The following is a 21,656-nucleotide window of genomic DNA, read 5'->3' on the forward strand; positions in this document are numbered from 1 at the left end:
GCGCGATCCAGCAAAATATTACCGGCATTTGTTTGCTCTCATGTAATATAAGTGACGGAGCGTACGGAATTCCTCCGACGCAGACGTAAACAAACGACGTAGTCTGCACCGCTGTTATTAATTTAAATTTTATACGAGTACTAAAAGTTGTGTCAGGTACCTTTTCTTTTTATACCACGCTTCCCATTTCATTCGACTTCGTCCGCATTTGTTTCGCTTACCGTTTATTTTAACTTTTTATAAAATTTCGTACGTACGTAACTCGAATTCCGAATACTTTCCAAGTTTAAAGTATGCTATATCCATATCTTAGTATCTATATGCCTTTTGGTGACAGCAGCTGGGTATGGGTGGGTGTCGTATGTGCTACTTCTACCTTCAACTGCGATCACCAATCCGTCGTAGAAGAGAAATTCTTCTTTTATATATATATTATAATGATATGTACTACTATTAAATGATGGTTTATGTAAAGTTTGAGCGGTACAAAATCGGTTGAGCGGTTCTTCATTTAACACATCTTTTGTAACTAATATATTCAATATATGGCGGATCATTTTATGACATGTACTACTATATTTATTTATATTATCTATGGTATTATACAAAATTTATATTTCTCATAATGTATCATATTTCATTAAATATTTTATTTATATTTTATTATTACTACTTTCATGCGCCTACGACAAGTTCTTAAAATGAACCAAGGTTGACTGGTAGAGAGTGCTAAGCAATAAATTCGCCTTTTGTACATAATATTTTTTCTTGTGCAATAAAGTTTACAAAAAAAAATCCGTCAGCTCGGTGAGGTGATTATGGGCAAACTCACCCGTTGGGAGAGGCCCTTAGTCCAGCATCAGTACTTTATTACTCAAACTGTACCTATTATAGACAAAATCTGGATGAGGAAACGCACAAACAATCATATCAACTAGATCACGGTAGTCAGATTAAAATAATAGAGCTGTAGTGTGCCCACGAGGGGGAAAGAGATAGAAGGTGAAATCTTGAAGAACACGTCCTTACTTTAACTTTTATTAAACTTTATTTAATATAACTTTGAAACGAATACTCCTCTTTATTACTACTAATATTCGTTACTTATACTATCTACTGCACACCTCACAGCTTTTTTGACCCCGACGCTCTTATATTACCTAAACCCCTACGTTTTCCATATTTAAAGATAACGAGATTTTTGTCAAAGTAACAACAGCATACATTTAAATTACCCTTTATGCGAAGAACACGAAAAATCTCATCAAAGTAAAACTTTTTGACGCAAGTGTAAATTGGTGCACTGAAATATGAAAGGCCCCGTTTCTGAAATATTCTCCACGGGCCGGTACAAAATGTTTGTCTTATCCCACAGTTTTATCCATTCGAACATAGGCGCACGGGTGGGAATGATATCCGAATAATATCTGTGTATTAAAAAGTCTACCAAAAGAACGTGTGCCTTGCATGCCCTTCAAAGTGTTTTTTTCATTTATTTTACACCGCAAAAAATAAAAAATGGACAGTACAACAAGAAACTTAAAACTAAAACAAGAGGATTCAAAAGGCAGCCTTAGCTTAGAAGCGATCTCTTAAAAGTAACCGGAGGGGTGTATAATTATTACATATATACACAAAAATAATAACACACTAATACTTTTCCAGATTATACACATAAAATAATAATAATAATAATTAATATAAAAATAATAGATATCTAAATAAAAGGAAAAAATCTGCTAGCCTTGCTGGCAAAAGAATTTAACATTCCAGGACAAATGTTATCCTTAAAACATATTGTTATCTGTTCAATAAATTATCCCAACTTTTCCTCCCCATGTCCCCCTTTGTAACTGCACGTCGCGTCGCGTGGTATCCAAATCACTAAAATTTACATATTAATGCAGGTTTTGTGCAGATTGTCAGTCTGTGAATATTGTGTACAGTTTTAGTTGCAACTAACTGTAAATTCAGATCTTTTGTGAAGATATGCGAATATATTATCATCATCATATCAACCGATAGACGTCGACATACGAGTAGGTCTTTTGTAGGGAGTTCCAAATTTGACGGTTCTGTGCCGCTTGGATCCGGCGGCTAACTGCGACGCCCTTAATGTCGTCTGTCCACCTCGTTGGGGGTCGTCCAACGCTGCTCTTACCAGTGCGGGCTGCCATTCTCTCTCGGGGCTGTCTTTCTCCGAACTATGTGCCCGACCCATTGCCACTTCAGCTTCGCGACCCGTTGAGCTATGTTTGTAACTCTGGTTCTTCTTCGAATCTCCTGATTTGATCACGTGGATATACTCCAAGCATAGCTCTCTCTATCGCCCGCTGTGTGACTCTAAGCCTTATTATGAGGCGAATATATAATGAGCTAGGTTTTAAGCAATTAAATATCAATATTTGCTTATAATTTCTCCACAATGTTCTCAAGGGCCGTGTAAAGTCTACCAATCCGTATTTGGCCAGAATTGTGAACTACGGTATAACTACTAATCCCTACAAAAGACCTATGTCCAGCAGTCGTATCGGTTGATATAATGATGATGATGATATATCCGCATATCTTCACAAAAGATCTGAATTTACAGTTAGTTGCAACTAAAACTGTAGACACAATATCACGCACTTTTTACAATAAATTAAACAAAGAATTTAAAAAAACACACACAAACACACACACACGCGCACGCACACGCAAACATAAACACACCATACACACCAAGACACACTACTCAATCGTTTTATTTTTATTTTACCTTGTTTTGCTATGGAAGAGTAAGGCCTCCTGACACAGGTATTTTGATGCTTACTGGGAGGTCTTCGCAACTTATATCATTTAAAATGTAAGAAATGAAATACGTGACGTGCAGTTACCCATATATCACCGTGTTAGAAACATGCAGTATTAAATTAATTGCTTACAAAACTACGCTTGGAATCGTATTCTTCTTTAGTCTGCAGCCAACCAGACAGATTTAAAAAATCTACTAAGTACTTCGTGAAACTGCCATTAAACGTCCACAATAGATCCCAATTGTCGCGCCGCATTAATTAAATAGAATCCTTAAGAAAAACCCCGACGATTTGTTAATTTTCCGCAGTTTCACGACGCTTGCGGATTTCCTTTGATTAAAATTTGTTTTCAATTTATTGAAATAGCGCCGAGCATCGCGATTAAATTAAACTTGGGAGTTCAGAAACTGTACTTTTTCAACTTATTTCTCAGTGCACAAGAAATAAACTATAATTACTTTCAATTTATCGATATTGCCAGCTACTGATCCAGGTTAACAGGAATCAGTAACCTTTTGCATTATTTAAGTAGGTAGTTGCAATCAACACAGTGAACAAACCGCGTTTATTTTGGTTTTTACACTAATTTCATGAGAACCGTTAATTTTTCTGGGATAAAAAGTATCCTATGTTAGTCTCGGCCTTCAACTAACGCTTCGGCAAAAATCTAGTTGATTAGTTGCTTTTTTAGGCCGTGAGAGGAAGACAAACAAAAACATCTTCATTTATGGTTAGATATTAAAAAAAAATATCCACATAATTTTATTACTTACATACTCATTTATTTCTGATTGCTGAATAAATTACAGTGATGAAACTATGGTTTTTTTTCTGGTTTTTAGTCATCTGAATCCTCCGAATCATGAAGCACTATTGAACACTGCAGATGTACACTGTACAGTCTTTAAAGAATCCGATGCTCGCCTTTCAGCATGACTCGGCTTTGTCTTTCAAACCGCCAATGGACGTATATTTAACCCTCGAAATGAAGTTTGAAAATATTCAGACTTCATTTCGAGGGTTACTTCATATCTGAATAAAATTTTTGGGTACGAACGTATTTGTTTGGTATTTTTTTGTTTATTGATGTTGATTGATTAAGATATAGGTTTTATGCGTGGTCGTTGTTTTGGAAAAAAAAAACAAATTACAAATACAAAAGTTCAAATTTTTTTTACTCATGTAGGCTTATCATTACCTACCTACCTAACTTTGAAAACTCTGACGTATGTCTGTCGTACTCTAATTTCGAGATGAAAACTATTAGAGAATCGACTCATTTAAGCTTTCGCAGCTACGCCACACTGTACAATTATTTTGCGCAACTAAAATTCCAAATTCGCCAACAATAAAACAAAACAAGCAAGCACTAAACTCGTCTTCTTGATCCGTCCAAAAATAAATTTCTATTCATGCCCATTGGCCAGGCTTCCATTCTTTGCATAAAATACATAAAATGGATATTGCTGGATTGTTAGAAAACGAACGCGTACGAAGAAACGAGGGTTCACTCGCATGTTAGGAAAAAATAAAAACGCTATAGATAAATGTAATCCCATTTATTTCTCAATATCAAAGGAAATGGCATCGCTTTTTCAAGTAAGTAAAGTAGACAACAAGAGAATGAATGTTCTGTAATAGAAATCCAATGACATATCAATTGGGATCTCTATCCTCGTTTACGACGTGCATTTCATGCAGATTGTTTGTAACTAAGCTAAAAATATCAAATTTATAAATGTTAAAGTGCATATAAAACCGGATCGAAACCTACAGGATTTGAACCTAAGACTCAGGCCACGATTGCTAGAGAGTCGCATGTTAAAATTTATAAATTTGATATTTCCTTCGACTGTAGTTAACACTGTAATAAAAATTATAAAGCTAACAAAATATGCTGTTTTCAATTCTAGTTATGAACTAAACGAACAATAGGTGTTTATTTATAATTATAGTACAAAAAAAGTAATCATAATAATGGTTAAAAATAAAAAGAAAACAATTTTATAAATTTAAAATGCATATAAAATTTTTTCGGAACCGACAGGATTTGAACCTGCGACTCTCTGGAAACTCTGACTCTCTCTCCCTCGTCGAATATTGGTCGTAGCCGTAGCTTAATTGGAGTAAGCGCCCAGGCCGCGATTGCCAGAGGCGCAGGTTCAAATCCTGTCGGTTCCGAAAAATTTTTATATGCATTTTAAATTTATAAAATTGACAATTCCTCCAAGTGTAGGTAAAAACACTAATAAAAATTATAAAAAAGCAATGTGTCATCTCTTGTTTCAAACGTGTCTCATCGTAATATGGACCTTTGAAAAAGTAGATCGAAACTGCATCGTTTCCTACTAGATGACGCTACAGCCGCTATAAGACTGATAGTAGGAGAGCCGTAGCTTAATTGGAGAAGGCGCTTAGGCCGATATTGCCAGAGGTCGCAGGTTCAAATCCTGTTGGTTCCGAAATTTTTTTAAAAGCATTTTAAATTTATAAAATTGATAATTTCTCCAAGTGTAGGTAAAACACTAATAAAAATTATAAAGAAAACAATCAAAAATTGGTTAAAATAAAATTCACATAAATATTCATCATAAATATTAAAATCAAAGTAGCAAGGCAGTTACATTCTTTAACAAAACTGAAGTAAGTGGCGAAGTAATTTATTCCAGTTATCTGAAAATATGTCTCAATTCAGGAGATTCTGTCGTTAGTCTGCTTAATGCAGACAGTGAGTGTTTAACGGGGATCTAGCGCGAGACACTGCGAGAAAATGGGAAGTGTTATGCGTTGGCCAAGCAATATTTTGTCTTCTTCTTTCGAATTTCATATTAAAGATAACAGATAGGGAGATCAATTTGTATAGCTTATTACCAGCTAAACAACGTTTTTTAGTAACAACTCGTAGGGTCTTGTGATTATTTTACAGGTGATAGTTGTCTTTGACATTGACATTTTGATGTCAAATAGTTAAGAAAAAAAAAATAGATTGCCAAAAACAATTCAAAATGGCGCCGCACAAACGCCATTTATTTATTTTTTTAATAAACGAGTTGGATAACAAAGAGATCTTTATTTTTACTTTATACATGGAATATATGGTTGAAAGGTGTATTTTATTTTGTATCACGAACGAGGGACGCCCCACTGTGTTATAGGGAATAACCGCAGGATTCCATTAGCGGTTTTAATAACCGAGTATAGGTATTTTCCGTAAATCTATTACGATAGTCTCTATTTATACTGTACCTACGTGAGGTTGGTGAGGTATATATGCATCGTTTGAGTCTCACACAAGACTGAGTAAATCCGACACAAAACACAACGTTACGAACATTGAAACAATTAATAAATTAGATACGAATTATTGACATTCGTTAAAATGGTAATCAATATATTAAAATATCTGGATTATAATATTATAGTTATCAAAAATTTATTTATTTATCCACTTTACGTTACTTACCGTACGTTAGTTACTGTAACACAAAACTGTAATAAGTTTAGTTATAAGTTAAGCTATAAGTTTCTAGGTAACATAATGGATAAGATATACATAATTTAATGTATAATTTGTTTCAGAACCTGTAGTAAACGATGGCGATAACACCGTTTACGTTGGAAGCTGGACCGACTGCACTGCGGGAGATGGGGATCACACGAAAACTATTGAAAGGTTGGCACAAATACATACCGATATTATAGAGAAGGTGTCTAGACGCCTCCGTACCTACATAGGTGTATAAGGCCAACGGAGTCTAGTCTGTCCGACACAGCAATCGTGCGGTAACTGCAGGCAGATTATAATCAAAAGCCTGTAACAGTCTACTGCTGGAATAAAGCTAGTAGCCTAGCCCTAGTAGCTTCCAACGACACCCGTATGAAGAAGGGTGGTCAAAACTGTATCTGCCGTTACCACACGACAGTCTGATGCGGGGCGAGAACGCTTTTTTATAGTAATAATTGACGCACCTAGCGGTTGCACAAATGAGCACTGATCTTGGTCAAATTAATAGGTACCTTGCTTTCATAGTTGTCATCCTGGAGAGAGACCTGCCGGAAATTATACGTATATGTATACCTGCGCCTATTATACGTATATGTGCGAAATACAACGAGTTATCAAAAAAAATAACTGGCATCGATATCTTCCATGACTCACCCATAGCTTTTAGGAAAAAAACTCTAAAACTTAAATTTTTTGTCAAATTAAGTTTAGATAACGCTTTGTCAATGCTATGTGAGCTTGTAATTGACGTGCATATCAGTCCATGTTTTTGCGTGTGTGCTATATTTAAAAACGTGTAATGTGCATGTTGTTAGTGCTCTTAATAATAGGAATAGCGTAACGGATAAGGACTGTAAAGGGGACTTAAAAGTCCATCCAGCCTGTTGGTTTACGCACAACCAACCAACTTTCAACCAACCCGGGTAGTATAACTGCTCATAAACTAACAGTGTACTACTTAGAATTTTAGAATATTAATCCTTTTTAAAATGTTACAATATACTATATATATAATAATAAAATGCTGTAATTTGCATTTTTAGCTATTACACCCTAGAATGTACTCGTGTATGGATTGTACTCTTAATATGCTGTATATGTGTGTGTACGTTAATATAAATTGTCTGTCCTGTATACAGGTTCAACATACGACTTGAAGCTGATTCCCTGGTCCATACACCGAGGCTAGGACTGCAGAGGCGCCAGGTTCAGTGTCGGAAGAAAGACGGCAGCTTCATCGAGCCTTTGTAAGTAAAAATTTAACGATAGATATAGATTTTAAAAGAGGAAGAAAACAATTTTCATAACTGCTGTGGATAAGATATCCGTCTCCCTTTCGGCGGTCCGAGTTCGATGACCCTGGCATGACCAGTTTGGAGCTATGTGCTAATTAACGTTGAAGGAAAACACTGTGAGGAAACCTGCATGCCTGAGTGCTTTCCCTAAGCCAATTACCCAGAAAGTCTAAAAATCCGCACTCGGATTTACATTAAACCTTTTTACATTAAACCTAGTTGCTAGAAGCCGTTATAAGCACCATTGTGACAAAATAATAATCGGTTAAAGTTTAGGCATGATAATTAAACTTTATAAAACTATCCAAACCTATTAAGACGGCAGGTACTATGATAAATTATAAGTACCTGCTTTAAATAAAGCGAAAGTAAAGTATTAGTATGAAAAATGTTTACCTAGTACTATAGTAGTAACTAAAATAAATCTCGAAGTACAAAGTAAATAAATAACTCTTAAATATGTGCACTGTATTTTATTTATGAGAACCTAACCCAATGTTTCTAACAATATAGTTTGTCAAATTTTAAGCACAGAGTGGTAGAAAAATGCGGTAATATCAAAAATAAAAACAAGACAAATAGGTCTCGTCTGTCGCATTCTGTAGACCTACCTATCATACCAGTACAACGACTAGTTTAAAGAAATAGATATTGCAGGTTAATGATACTGGACTGTTGTCTAAGTACGCCTGGGTTAACTATTTGAATAATCTTTCTCGTTAGGTATCTACATTTTGCAAACGTCAGCAAAGTGTATACGATGGAAACGTAAATGGAAAGAGATATTTCATATTACGCATTTTCATAAAAAGCCATAAAATTTTGCCATAGAGCACACAAACTGCTTATAGACAAACAAAAGTTCCGAGCAAACGGGTCTGGCGGAGAAAATGTATCTATATCTATTCATATCGCAATAGAGCTCCGCAACGCAAATATTTTATATTTATTGGAAGGATCTTTTGAAAACTTCGCTTGGCCGATATTTCTTTCCGAGATTTCTCCTTTTATTGAGAAATTTTACGTAGAATATCAAATTAGAACTAGGGTGCACACATTGAGATATATATAGAGATATATATCATAATCTCCTGTTTAACGTTTCACTACTTTGAACAGGCTCTTCTCCCATAGGAGTGAGGGTTTTAGAGCATAGACCTATCAAACTACTCCAAATTGGTGAGCTTTATCCATTATTATTTACGGTATAACGAACTCTGCAAACACCAATTATTTCTTGACTCCGAGCTGGTACTAAGATTTTTTTAAGGAAAACCATTCCCGAATTCATTCATAGGTCCTCAATCTTATATCAAGACCAAATTAGGGTCTGCCCCTGACATATATTAAATTAAACTTCTTGGTTCTGTACTCTTAGCTGTTTTTATTTCTAGTTACCTTTTTTCTTCTTTCCAATAGAGTTTATCTACGAATAATTAAAAATCAGTCTAAATAGTTATATCTATAAATTTTAAAAGTTTTATCTATAAATAGATAGTTAGATTGATTTCTGTTTGCCGTATTCTTCATCGCCGTTTATTACTGTTTTTTACTAATCTCGTGACGTTTTCCTTTGATAAAAAGTAGCCTATATTACTCTCCGTCCTTTCACCTAACTGCATGCGAAACATCAAGTTCATTTGGTTGCTAAGTTAGGGCGTAAAGGAAGGGCAAACATATTAACAAAAAAACTTTAGTTTTTTTTATTTCAAAACAAATTAGTTCTTGACTGCAATCTCACCTAAGTGATGATACAGTCTAAGATGGTTGTGGGCTTACCTGTTAGGGAGAACGGCAGTTATATTAAACCAATAGGTACCTTCCCCTAATCAATAGCACTTAAGAATACTTAATCCATATAAGTGAGGATATGGATTAAGTATTCTGGTCTCTTTACTTAAAACTTGCAGAACAGCTTAATATTCATCATGGATCTTCAACTAAGTAGATAAGTTTGTTCGCGTCGTGCATTTTTATGATACCTCCTTCTAAACTGGGACATATTGTCGCTCAATATTGATCGATTGCCGTCTATCTATTTTAACGGCTCTATTTCCAACAGTTTTACGAGGAAACTCTTCTGTATTTTATAGTTTTAGATCTAATATATACCTTACTTCAATATCCTATATTCAGTTCTATTTTTAAAACTATAATATTTTACTGTGGCCAAGTTTTGGTGTTGAATGTAACATTCTTATAACCCAGCATGCATGTTACATATATATGAATTAATAGCTTTTTTTTATACCTTAGAAACCGTCCGTTTTCCTAGAAAAGAATCCTATGTCCACTACGCAAATTATCTCTACGCTTACTACGCTTTTATTATAACGAACACTATTTTGCCAAATCCCGAGGATTGATCCTGAGGAAATCCTTTGATAATGTGCCAAGTATGTTAAAAAGGTATATAGGTAACAAACAAACAGACAGAATTTTGAAGTATCAAGCTAATCAGTTGTACCAGCACTGTAATAAGGATATACCATGAATGCTGGCTGGCCATACTTTTGCTAAGCTGCTAAAATGAACTAGCGCTTTACTCGTGTAACTCTGACCTACTTTTGAGCTTAAAAGTGAAGCAGCAATTGCTTCACAACTTGTTACCCTGTCAATTCCCGCTGAGTACGTAAGCCTCGAGTTTATAATATTTTGAGATATAATGTGTGTAAAACAACATTTTCCACTTATTTCCGGCTGTCTGCTTTTCTTTTATACCACAGAATTGCGTCTTCTGAAATTCCAACGTGCTGGTTGCAAGAAAACTATTTATTAATTAAAATGATATTATTACTTTGCTGGATGTAAGGAGTATACATTGCAGATCCAGCAACAGCACATAAGACATAGTTAATAACAATTCATATACTGTCTCTCTCTCTGTGTCTCTTTCTCCCTCTCTTTCTGCGTCGTGGTGGTATTAACTTTGGTATCGAAAGCAGTGCAGTTTTGATCAGCCCAGTGCATTATCCTCTGAAGCCACTAGACAGCATTTTCTAAAGCGGCTATGACATGGCATGACAGTTGCTATGTTATTTCGCATCATCAAGTTGCATTATTGGCATCCCTATAAGTAGAGGTGTAATTGAGGAGAGAGTGGTCCATCCACGATCAGAAGATTACTGTGCTTTTAACATTAAAACTCCAATCAAGCTCCTTAGAGTGTGTGTAAGCGTTGGGAAACTTCCTCTATACCGTCTTAATTGCAATATATTGTACTAATCATATTTTTAAGCCGATGTGACGTTTAATGACGGCAGATATAGACATAACTGTGACTGGCGGTGACTAATTTTAATATATATAAATCTCCTGTCACGATGTTTGTCCGCGATGGACTCCTAAACTACTGAACCGATTTTAAATTAAATTGGCACACCGTAAGCAGTCTGGTCCAACTTAAGAGATAGGATAGCTTAGATCTTTAAGTAAAGTCACAATTTTATTTTATTGCAAATTATTTGTCTATAATTAATTGACAGTCACATGTTATATGTATATACAACTATACTCATTTAAGGCTTAGCGATACTGAATACTTTAAAAACAAAATCAAACGCAGACGAAGTCGCGGGCAACAGCTAGTTGAATATAACGGAGAACGGGCCATCTAGCCCCAAAGTAAGCGTAGCTTGTGTTATGGGTGTAGCTGCTGAGTATGCTGATGAGTATTTCTATGAATAATATACATAAATACTTAAATTATACATGTAAACACCCAGACACTGAAAAACATTCATGCTTATCACTCAAATTTCTCTAATATGTTTCTTCAACCAAAGGTTCTCGGTCGGTCCTCCTCGGTCTGGAGGAGATCGCTTCAAGCGATAAGGCCGCCTTTGTGCATATGTATATTATCGTTTTTTTTTTGTTAAACTGGTTTTATATTTGTATGTGCAATAAAGACTTTTCTTCTTCTTCTTCTTCTTCAAATATTTTCCAGTAGTGGGAATCAAACCTACGGCCTTGGACTCAGAAAGCAGGGTCGCTGCCCACTGCGTCAGTCAGCAGTAGCATCCTCTGTGCTACTACTACCATCTACTGCGATCCCCAGCCCATCTGCCCAGATTATGGACAAACACTGCCGTTAAAAGAGGCCTTTACTTCAGCAGTAGACTGTTTAAGGCTATTGATTGATTTAATACTAAGTAGGAACATAAAATAAATGCTTCCTGTATTTTTATAGGTATTGTGGTATAGCCATAGCAAATATCGGCACGACTCGCGTCTGCGTGATGCGAGAGGACTGTTCGTTAGCCGAATGGTTGCCATGGAGACCCCGATCCGACGGCGCCCTCGTACGTACTCGACGGCTTAGGAGATTGCCACAAGGTATTTATAAACATTGTAAAGAGATAAAAATCGATTTCGCTTCAGATGTTTTTTTATTTTTAAAGATCATCTCTGGAACCCTCGCTCTTTTCTTTACAAAATAAGAAAGGTTTTTTTTCCATTTGAAATGTTTGTCAGCTAATTGGTCTCATTTGTTGAAGATTTGTCGAAGGTCTTTGAAGATGAAGATTTGAACTTAAATAAGTGACAATAATGCCCGTTTTCCCTAACGGCTTGCCTAAGTACCTTAGTAAAGTCATATCAAAGAAAATTCCTCAGCATACATTTACCTTTCATATTAAGCTATGAAATTAGACCAATTCACACCCAAGCTTTTATTAATATGGTATAGGAGGTGGTAAGGAATGCGAAGTAGTTGAGGAAGTACGACCCGCAGTGATGGAAGCGAGTGCGCATTGGACACCAGGGCCTTGGGGTCCGTGCCGAGTGGCTGTGGAACAACCCGCAACGGCTGCGCCATGTAAGTAAATTTAATAAGGTATGATTCTTTATTCATTAAAGAAGAAAGAAAAATCTATATTCGTCAAACTCAGTACAAATATATCTTGACTCCTAAACTAGGAAAGCCCGTGTCTTAGGGGCCAGTACCTTCTCAAACATTGATTAATTCATTGACCTCATAACTATTAGAACTGTACATGAACAAACAAAATTATTAATGTTATAATATTGACTATTTACCATAGAAGCCAATTTGTGGACTCAAATTCGCGTAAACACTGTAAAGAAATGATCAAAGTCTCGTATATTTATTGTATGAAAAAGTGACGTCTGACAGCAGTGATCGCGAAATTTACGCCTGTCGCGAGATACGTAATCACCATGCCAGTCCCGCGATATTGAAATAGCGACCACACCCATAACACATCGTTCGCACACCCTTGCTTTCACAAACGAAATCAAGCAGGCTACTGGAAAGTTGTCACTACACCCATTTGGATTAACACTTAAGGCATTCAATTCCATTTAAATATTACTATGTAATAGCACTGCTGTTAAATCAGAAGCGTATATTTAATTCTTTAGACTTTAATAAGCTTTACAATTTTTAACGTACGTTATTACAATGCATTTTTTGATTTTTTAACATGACTTATTTACGTTAACCGTTCACAACACATAGATTAACACTAAGATTGACATTACACCACAGATTCTATATTTCAACTCCCTATTTGATCTGACCACAGACATAAGGCACACGAACATGGCCCCGGCCTTGAGAGCTCTCACTTCCTACGGGAGACTTAATCCTCTGGAACTGGATCACAAGCCACTGTTAGGGCACATATCTTAGATCTTACAACTGTAAAGTATGGTTTAAGAGAACTATATCCAGCAGTAAACTACTATCAATTGGAATGACGACAAAGAACCATTCTTTCATAATATTATGTTATCCCTGACAGTAATTTGAATAAATCTACCCAAAAACAATTACAAAAATGTTGGCTGAACTGTTATCACATTTTTATCTCTTAAGAAAAAAAATATTGCACTTAAAATATCGTAATACTGTAATGAGTAAATTGCTATATTAACAGCTGATGACGATGATGACGACGCTGACGACAACGACGCCATCTACGACGAAGATGACGAATCCGACGAAATTGATAAGGAAACAGAGTCGAGTTGCGGAGGCGGGGTGCAAAGACGTGAAGCGACGTGCGTACGAGCTGACGGACGAGCGTTGCATTCAGCTCAATGCGCTCATGCGCAGATGCCTACATTAGTGCAGCCTTGTGAGGTAAGGAAACGTATTGTAAAGCGTGTTTGACCAGGGTATCAGTTTTTGACTTACTTACTTTACGATACAACTGGTACTGTAGAGCTTATTGTTCCGTTTGCGTCATAACAAAAATTCAGTCAAATATTTTTATCATGATAAGCTTAAGGATTGTTAAATTTTTAACAAGAAATCTTTAACATTCAACTAGCCATGTAGTCTTTAAATGCTTAAGGAAATTGGTATTTTTTACAGAAGTCGATATATATAATATTAGCTCTTGATACTTTCCCGTTCTCTTGCTTAAAGTCCTATCTACAAAGGTTACCTGTTAGAGATTGCCTGCAGCAATAAGGCCACCTTTACATCCGCCTGTATCTAGTTCTTTAATTTCAAGCTTGATTTAAAAATCGATTTTTAAAAAAAATCTGGGCTTTATCAGGTACCTTGTCCACGCGATTGTGAGGTCGGAGAGTGGAGCGAATGGGGAGCATGTCAGCCAACCGATGGATGCCCTCTCTTCCCCGTGCAGCAATTAACAACCACAGGTAAAAAAATCTGTTAAATATAGGTACCTATACAACATATTTTTACTGCGAACTTCCTACTCAACAGTTGTTTTATAAGTTGAAAGGAATTCGGACACTGTTTTCCCCCTTAGGACCGCAGTTCATGTTTAACAACAAACAAATGACAAACAACAAATAACAAATGACTTTTGTTCAAATTTGTTAATGCCGCTCCGCTTTCATCTAACACAATATAAATGGTATATATGTGTATTAAACACGATATTTATAATATTTATACATGGCTATGTATTGTATATCTGTATTCTTATAAATATCGCTCAAAATCAGTTATTTCCTTAAGTATGTCATTTTTAGCATTTTTGTCAGCATTTATCTGTTAAATTTTTCTTACATTCGACGGCTTCTGATTGTTAAACTGTAAAATGATCTTGGAAAAAAGCAACTGCTGAGTTTCTTGGCGGCTTCTCCTCAGTAGAATACCTTCCGATGATCAATAAAAGTGTAGTGACTCTTTCTAAACAGACAGCTTGACGTTTAAAAATGGAATTAACTAGTGAAAATAAAAAATAATTAATATACTACCACAACACAAACATCGCCACCTAGCCCCAAAGTAAGTAAGCTTGTGTACTAAGATAACTGATGTATATTTTTATGAATAATATACATAAAAACTTAAAGATCAACACCCAGGCACTGAAAAATATTTATGTTTATCACACTAACATTTTCCAGTTGTGGGGACAGAACCCACAGCCTTTGACTTAGAAAGCAGGGTCGCTGCTAACTGCTCCAATCCGCTGTCCTGTACTGGCATTTCTAAACATAACTAAATAAATTACGAATTTATGATTTCGTTGCACAGATTACAGCAACCGATGATCACAACACTTAGGAGTCACGTTCTGGGAATAAATGAATTTTGTATTCGTGCACAGGTTACAGCGTCCGTCGCCGTCGCGTCACGGCCGCTGCGTCAGGGGGCGGTGCACCTTGCCCTCCGCTGGAGGAGAAACGAACTTGCCCCACACCACGATGTGCCGCCTGGAAAGCGTTGTCTTGGGGACCTTGCGTGCTGAACCAACCTCACACCACTTGCGGACCAGGCAGGCGTACTCGAGAACTCCGGTGCATAGGACATGATGGAGTTAGTACAAATCGCTAATAAAATTATTGCACATATGCAGTAAGTTGTACCTTGATAAATAATTTAATTTGGGTTCTAGTCTCTCATGTGCCTATGATTACACCGGCACGCACGCATTTCAGACCGGAACACAGTAAAAATGCTGTCTATAGGCAGAAATAAACATGTTGATAGAACTTCCTCGGACGAGCTCTGCCACAAAAAGCTCTAGCACTGCGACAAGCCTACTATATGATGGTGATAAATTATAATATGTTCGAATTCTCAACTTGTTTATTTATGTAGACCTACAAAAGTCACTTATGTAGCGTTCATACCTATTATATATTCGTATGTTACCATTATTGTATAAGAAGATCCGTTAACTTAAAATTAAAGCTAGGTGGGTTTTAAACGCGGCCTGGGTCTATGAAGAGACCACAACAAACGTAACCGGGTCTTTTATTATGAAAATTGAACTTAATTTGCTATACTCCGCGAACAGCAGGAGAATCTGTATGGTGTAATTTATAATTACTTCAATCCTCTATATGTATTCCCACACCAAACAGAATCAGTTTTCTATGCACGTTTCGCTCCGAAACCGGAGCATCCTCAGGAGAGGATTTTTATTATCATGTTATCCTTAATAATTAAGGAGTTAATAATTTTAAATGTTATAGAAAGAGGCGCAGCGTGCGTGGTGCGGTAACGGCGCTCCGGCGAGAAGTGAAAAGTGTCGCATCGCTTGCGCCGGCGACTGCGTGGTTTCATCTTGGGGCACTTGGACGCCGTGCTCCGCGCCGTGTGTTGCAGCCGGCCACTCCAGACCCACTAGGACTAGGCGAAGACACATACTTGCTCATGCCGCACCGAGTAAGCAACAATTCATGAAAATTCTAAAGTTTTCGGGGCATGTTCTTAATGCATAGAATCACTACCTACCCAAGAATACCCACGACTACCTTCCTGGTGCAATGGTCCTATAAGTGGAGGTAGTGGTAGAAGTATAATTTCCGAATTTTCTGTAGTATCGTCTGAGGCTTCGGTCGAAGCTAGTTAACACTGTACCGACGTGCCGCCAAGCGACTTAGCGTCCCGGTACGATGGCTTGTAGAAACTAAACTAACAGGTAGCACGCTGCCATCTTAGAAACTTGTGACTGTAGCATCACTTTCACCAGGCGAGATGTCGGTCATGGGCTAACTGGTAGTGAAATAAAAATATTATCATACTAATATTATAAATGTGAAATTTTGGAAAAAAATAATGTTTATTGATTGCTTGGATAGGGTGTTCAGGAACGACAAACAAACAAAGAAACACTTTTGCATTTATAATATTAGTATAGACTAATGGCCTTTTCTTCTTTACTACAATTCTTGAAAAGGTTTAGATTAAGCATTTCAAATTGTTAAACAGACGGCTGGCCATGCCCAGCAGAAGATCAACTGATTCAGAACGAGACTTGCAACACACACGCATGCGCCACTTTTTCCTGGCTGGCAACACCCTGGGGGCCCTGCGAAAGAAGGAGACAGGACTACATGCCAGTAACCAATTACACGGATTTAATAGTGAGTCCGCCATGTTTGATTTATGGTGATGTCACACAGCCCATGAAACTCCGGACATTGAGATGTAGCCAACGGATACACCATTCAAAATCGGCTTAATAGAAGTGAAAAAACATCCAAATTCACAACAACCGCAATTCGAGGTTCACCACGGTTTTTTTAAACATATATTGTATACTTTTGGTATCTATACGTTGAGATCTTTAATCCTATGGCGTCCTTTCCTCGTCCACTATAGTAAATGATCATAATAAATGATGATGTCACGTACACACAAGCACTTGGTTCGCTAAGAGAAACCTTGCGAAAAACAAATGATTAAAATCGGTCAATAGGGCTTCACAAAACTGAAACATCTATACATACATAAATATACTATTATACACATTAACTGTAGTGAGATACAAATATCTTAAAGACCGTTATTTTCATAATACAAAGTTTAAATTAATTTTAAAACATATTATTTATGAATTTTCCTTTTATCAGGATAGCGAAACCTTCAATGAAAGCGATGATGAAGAGCCATGCATTGAAGAGGGTGAAATGAACCGAGACGTTATGTGCGTTCAGAACAACGCAGATGTCGTGCGCGAATCTCTGTAAGTGAATATTTTAATGTGCTAACTAGAACGGTTGGAATTTATGTTACAGTTATAACTGTAATAACCTTTTTTAACCTTTTTTTCCTTAAACAAACTAGAAAATTAATAGTTTGTCTAAAAAAAAAAGTATTAGTAATTGGATAGAAGCAGGCTTTACTTTGCGGAATTCCATGATATATTATGAAAATTACGTTTAATTTGCTATACTGCGCGAAAAGCAGGAGAATCTGTATGGTGTAATTTATAGGAGATTGTTGTTCATTGTAAAGGCAACATCTCCTGAGGATGCTCCGGTTTCGTAACGAAACGTGCGTAGAGGGTACATTGCCAAAGATATTTTTGGTGTGGAGTATAAGGATGGAAGAAATTATAAATTACACAATACAGATTCTCTTGCTTTTCGCGGAGTATATCAAATTTAGCGAAATTTTAATAAGCCTTTATAGTAATGATAGGTACTGAAACTGAACTATTCTAATCACTGGTGTTCTTCACCGCCAGATTATAATATAAATACACTAATGAAAATTTGGAAGAGCACAGGTTCTTAATTTTTTTTTCAGGTGTGCACCTCTCCGTCGCCCGGCGTCCAGGCGCGCTTGTACTGTGAGGTGCCGTCGGGGATGTAGAGTTGAAGCGTGGATGCCGTGGTCACCGTGTCCCAATACTTGTGGTATGATTTATACTCAGTGGAATTTTCCGTTTACCTAAGGAAATCTAGCAGAAATTTGTTGTTATTCGATTATAGTTGAAAATGACACGATTGATTATAGGTGACCACAGCCCAAAAAAACCAAACCGAAAATGTTGTCAATTCGAAATTAAACTTACTATCCAGTTTAGCGAGATATTCAATTTAAGTGCATTTGTACATAAAATGTAACAATAAATAATAAAAAAATCAAAACTTTTGAGAAACATCGAACGAATCTCCTTACGAAACCTTACAAAGATTATAGATACTGTCCCTGTACCTTTTCTTCCTTTGAACTTGCATTGAAACATTTATATATAGGTATCGGACATCACAATACTTTCTTTTTCTTTGAACCGAAAACGTTACCCAATTCACTGTGAATTTTTGTATTTTACACATCGATATACATGAATAGATATGATCCTACTACCATATATTTTACAGTAACTCGATTCACATCTAAATCACCGCCATCTATTAGAATTTTGGTTACGACGATACTATATAGAACTACATCGGATCATTTTTTTAGAAAGACTAGTTAAGAGTCTATTTACCGACAGGGGATGGAACGCTTGTTGTATTATTTTGAATGATACTACTAAGTCGGCAGTACAATGAATCGATGCTATTATGTTTATTCAATTACCAAACGCAGTAATATAATAACTGTATGCATTTATGCTGTGTGCTAACTGCTTATTAGAAGAAGAAGAAGAAGAAGAAACACTTTATTGCACGTATAACATACAGTAAAAGAAACAGTAAGGAGTATACAGTACACAATGTAGACGTGCAAAGGCGGCCTTATTGCTGCAAGCAATCTCTTACAGGCAACCTTTGTAGATAGGACTTACAGCATCAGAACGGGTTAGTGCCAAGAGTGTTGATACATAAATACCAGAATGTAAAGATACAAATACATATATAATTTAAATAAATAAACGTAATATTTAAATATAAAATACAGAATACAGAATGTGGAATACAGTTGTCACCACCCTTCCTCTTAATGCGGGTGTCTCACGAGGCGACTAGGAATATAAAGGAGAACGGGAAGCAGTATTGTGCTACTACTAGCACCGTCTGCCCAGCACATTATGGGCAAGCCCCTCTGTTAGGATTTGATTTTCGTCCAGCATTGGACTGTGATAGACTATTGATTGATGCACTTATGTGATTTCTCAGATCCAGGCAAACAAGTGCGAGTGCGATCAGTACACGGTGGTCCCAACTGTGGTCCACTGCAGGAGTCGCGAGACTGTCCCGTCGCACGATCGTGTCGTTCCCGTGATGCGACGTGGGTCGCTGGCGAATGGAGCACGTGCAGATTACCACCAGGCCAGCATTGTGGTGTCGGATACAGGATTAGAAGTAAGTTGACGAAGAACTTGTTAAGAACTTGCTCTTAATAATAAGGGTGCCGTGCGATGATGGCAGATCAGAATAACCTTGTCACCGCCCCTCCTCTTCCCACCGATGTCCTCTGTTCCACTCTACCCTCTACTGCAATCTCTAACCCATCTGCCCAGTGCTATAACTATGGGCAAACCCTATTGGGAGAAGCCTTTAGTTCAACAGTGGACTCATAGGCTTTTGACAATCCAAACACAAGTACTCTTTATAATCTGTTTTTTAAATTTTAAATCTGGCTAGTCATAGTGACTCTTCCACTCCGGATTCGAAGGCAGATTCTATCGGGAAGCAGCCAGTAAGAAATTCGTTATTTGCTCTTCTGCAACATAAAAAAAATTAACAATTATTATGTTATCTTGTTTGAGAGCTGGAATTCAATTTCTGACACGCATTTATAACTTTTTAGAGTTATGCGTTTTTTTGATCGAGGGAAACATCATGAGACAATTTGCATGCCTGAGAGTTCTCCATTATGGTGTGTGAAGCAAGCAAGCGTACTTTGCAAGCTAGCGTGGTACGGACCAAACCATTCTCACTCTGAGAGAAGACCTATCCCCTGTAGTGGACTGATAATGGATTGACCAAAATGATGATTATTACAACTATACGTCTTCCGCAGGCATATGGTGTGGATCGGACTCGCATCGCGTAGAAGCGGGAGCGTGCGCTGGTCAACTGGTGCCACCGAGCGTTGCTCCATGCACTGTCACTTGCGATGTCACCCCACCGCTAACGTGTGACGTCATTTGCGCCGATCCTCTGAAGTAATTAACTAAAAAAGTATTAAATACCATAAATATGTATCAGTCTGCTTCCATGCGACCCCGATTCGAGATTACGACTGCTGCATAACTTTCCGTCGATGTAGTCGCATTTCACGGCATAATGCTTGCTTGCCTGCGTGCTTTTAATATGCCTATCACTAGCCCACAGAATTAAGAATATGCAGAACCCACTTAAACATGATTGCATGCAGTGCATTATGTCTAAAACCGGTGAAAACTCCCCGCGCACGTCTTACTTCACACCCGCGGAATGTTGCTACCTCATAAACTTTTTCTCATTCTCCCATTTTATGGTAAACGTAAGCACTTTAGAGGTAAAATAATTTCTGTCAACTGCTAAATGGCATGAATGACTAACCGCCTGTTCGGGAAACACTAGTAAATTGGAGGAGTTTGTGATGCATCAATGTTATTCATGAACTCGGTTTCTGTATGTTATCTAAGACCTAGCTATAGATACAATAAGATGGCAGATGATATAAAATGGAAAAAAACTCCGGTATGGGTTATAAAAAAACTTATGGTTAGCCATTGTACGAGTTATTAAAAGCCTACCCTTAAGTTTTTATAACTTGGTCTGGAGATTTCCTCTATTTTATATCATCTGCTCGCTTAGTGCATACCCTGTACGCACGCCACTGGATACGCCTATTACCGTATAATCTAATATGTGCGTTATTTTCAGATACTTGGATGCCTCTGATCCCGACATACCTTCGTGTATTTGTAAAAACCTTACACTGGATCTTTTACCAGCCGATTCTGATTGTATTCTGCCTCCTGGGTAACTATGTTTATTTTTAATAAAATACTATATAGATTGCGACATTCTATAATATTCAATGAAAAGGTTATATTGACATGTGCTGATCTAACCTTCAATTTTCTACTCACAATTATTCTATTTAACAAACGAAAATATTTATAAAATGTGAAAGTGATATTAATGAATTTTAAATAGAATATAAAATGAAATAGTGAATATGCCACTGCGGTGACAGCGTTGACACCTACGGTCACCATGGACTCTCCTGTTCAAGAAGCGCTGGTCGCTTCTCTCGCCATAGCACCATCAACGACATCATCCGACGTTCTCTAGCTACCGCTCACGTACCAGCTGTATTAGAACCTATTGGTTTGGCGCGGAGCGATGGCAAGAGACCTGATGGTATGACGCTCATACCTTGGAGGCTTGGAAGGTCACTTCTGTGGGATGCAACTTGTGTTGATACCC

General features: G+C 37.1%; 1 protein-coding gene across 1 annotated transcript in view; it reads left to right on the top strand.

Annotated features, from left to right (window-relative positions):
• The window catches only part of LOC120629347 (thrombospondin type-1 domain-containing protein 7A-like), a 127,572-nt gene that overhangs the window by 89,322 nt on the left and 16,594 nt on the right, over positions 1-21,656 (top strand). The window contains exons 3-16 of the mRNA XM_039898270.1: positions 6,378-6,471; positions 7,443-7,550; positions 11,788-11,933; positions 12,286-12,414; positions 13,499-13,704; positions 14,126-14,231; positions 15,155-15,363; positions 16,026-16,218; positions 16,765-16,919; positions 17,409-17,521; positions 18,088-18,197; positions 19,410-19,595; positions 20,257-20,401; positions 21,108-21,206. Coding sequence (XP_039754204.1) covers positions 6,378-6,471; positions 7,443-7,550; positions 11,788-11,933; positions 12,286-12,414; positions 13,499-13,704; positions 14,126-14,231; positions 15,155-15,363; positions 16,026-16,218; positions 16,765-16,919; positions 17,409-17,521; positions 18,088-18,197; positions 19,410-19,595; positions 20,257-20,401; positions 21,108-21,206 — 1,999 coding nt within the window. The remainder of the gene's footprint in view (positions 1-6,377; positions 6,472-7,442; positions 7,551-11,787; positions 11,934-12,285; positions 12,415-13,498; positions 13,705-14,125; positions 14,232-15,154; positions 15,364-16,025; positions 16,219-16,764; positions 16,920-17,408; positions 17,522-18,087; positions 18,198-19,409; positions 19,596-20,256; positions 20,402-21,107; positions 21,207-21,656) is intronic.

Source organism: Pararge aegeria, chromosome 14 (genome assembly GCF_905163445.1).
Source record: "Pararge aegeria chromosome 14, ilParAegt1.1, whole genome shotgun sequence".
Taxonomy (NCBI): Eukaryota; Metazoa; Arthropoda; class Insecta; order Lepidoptera; family Nymphalidae; genus Pararge; species Pararge aegeria.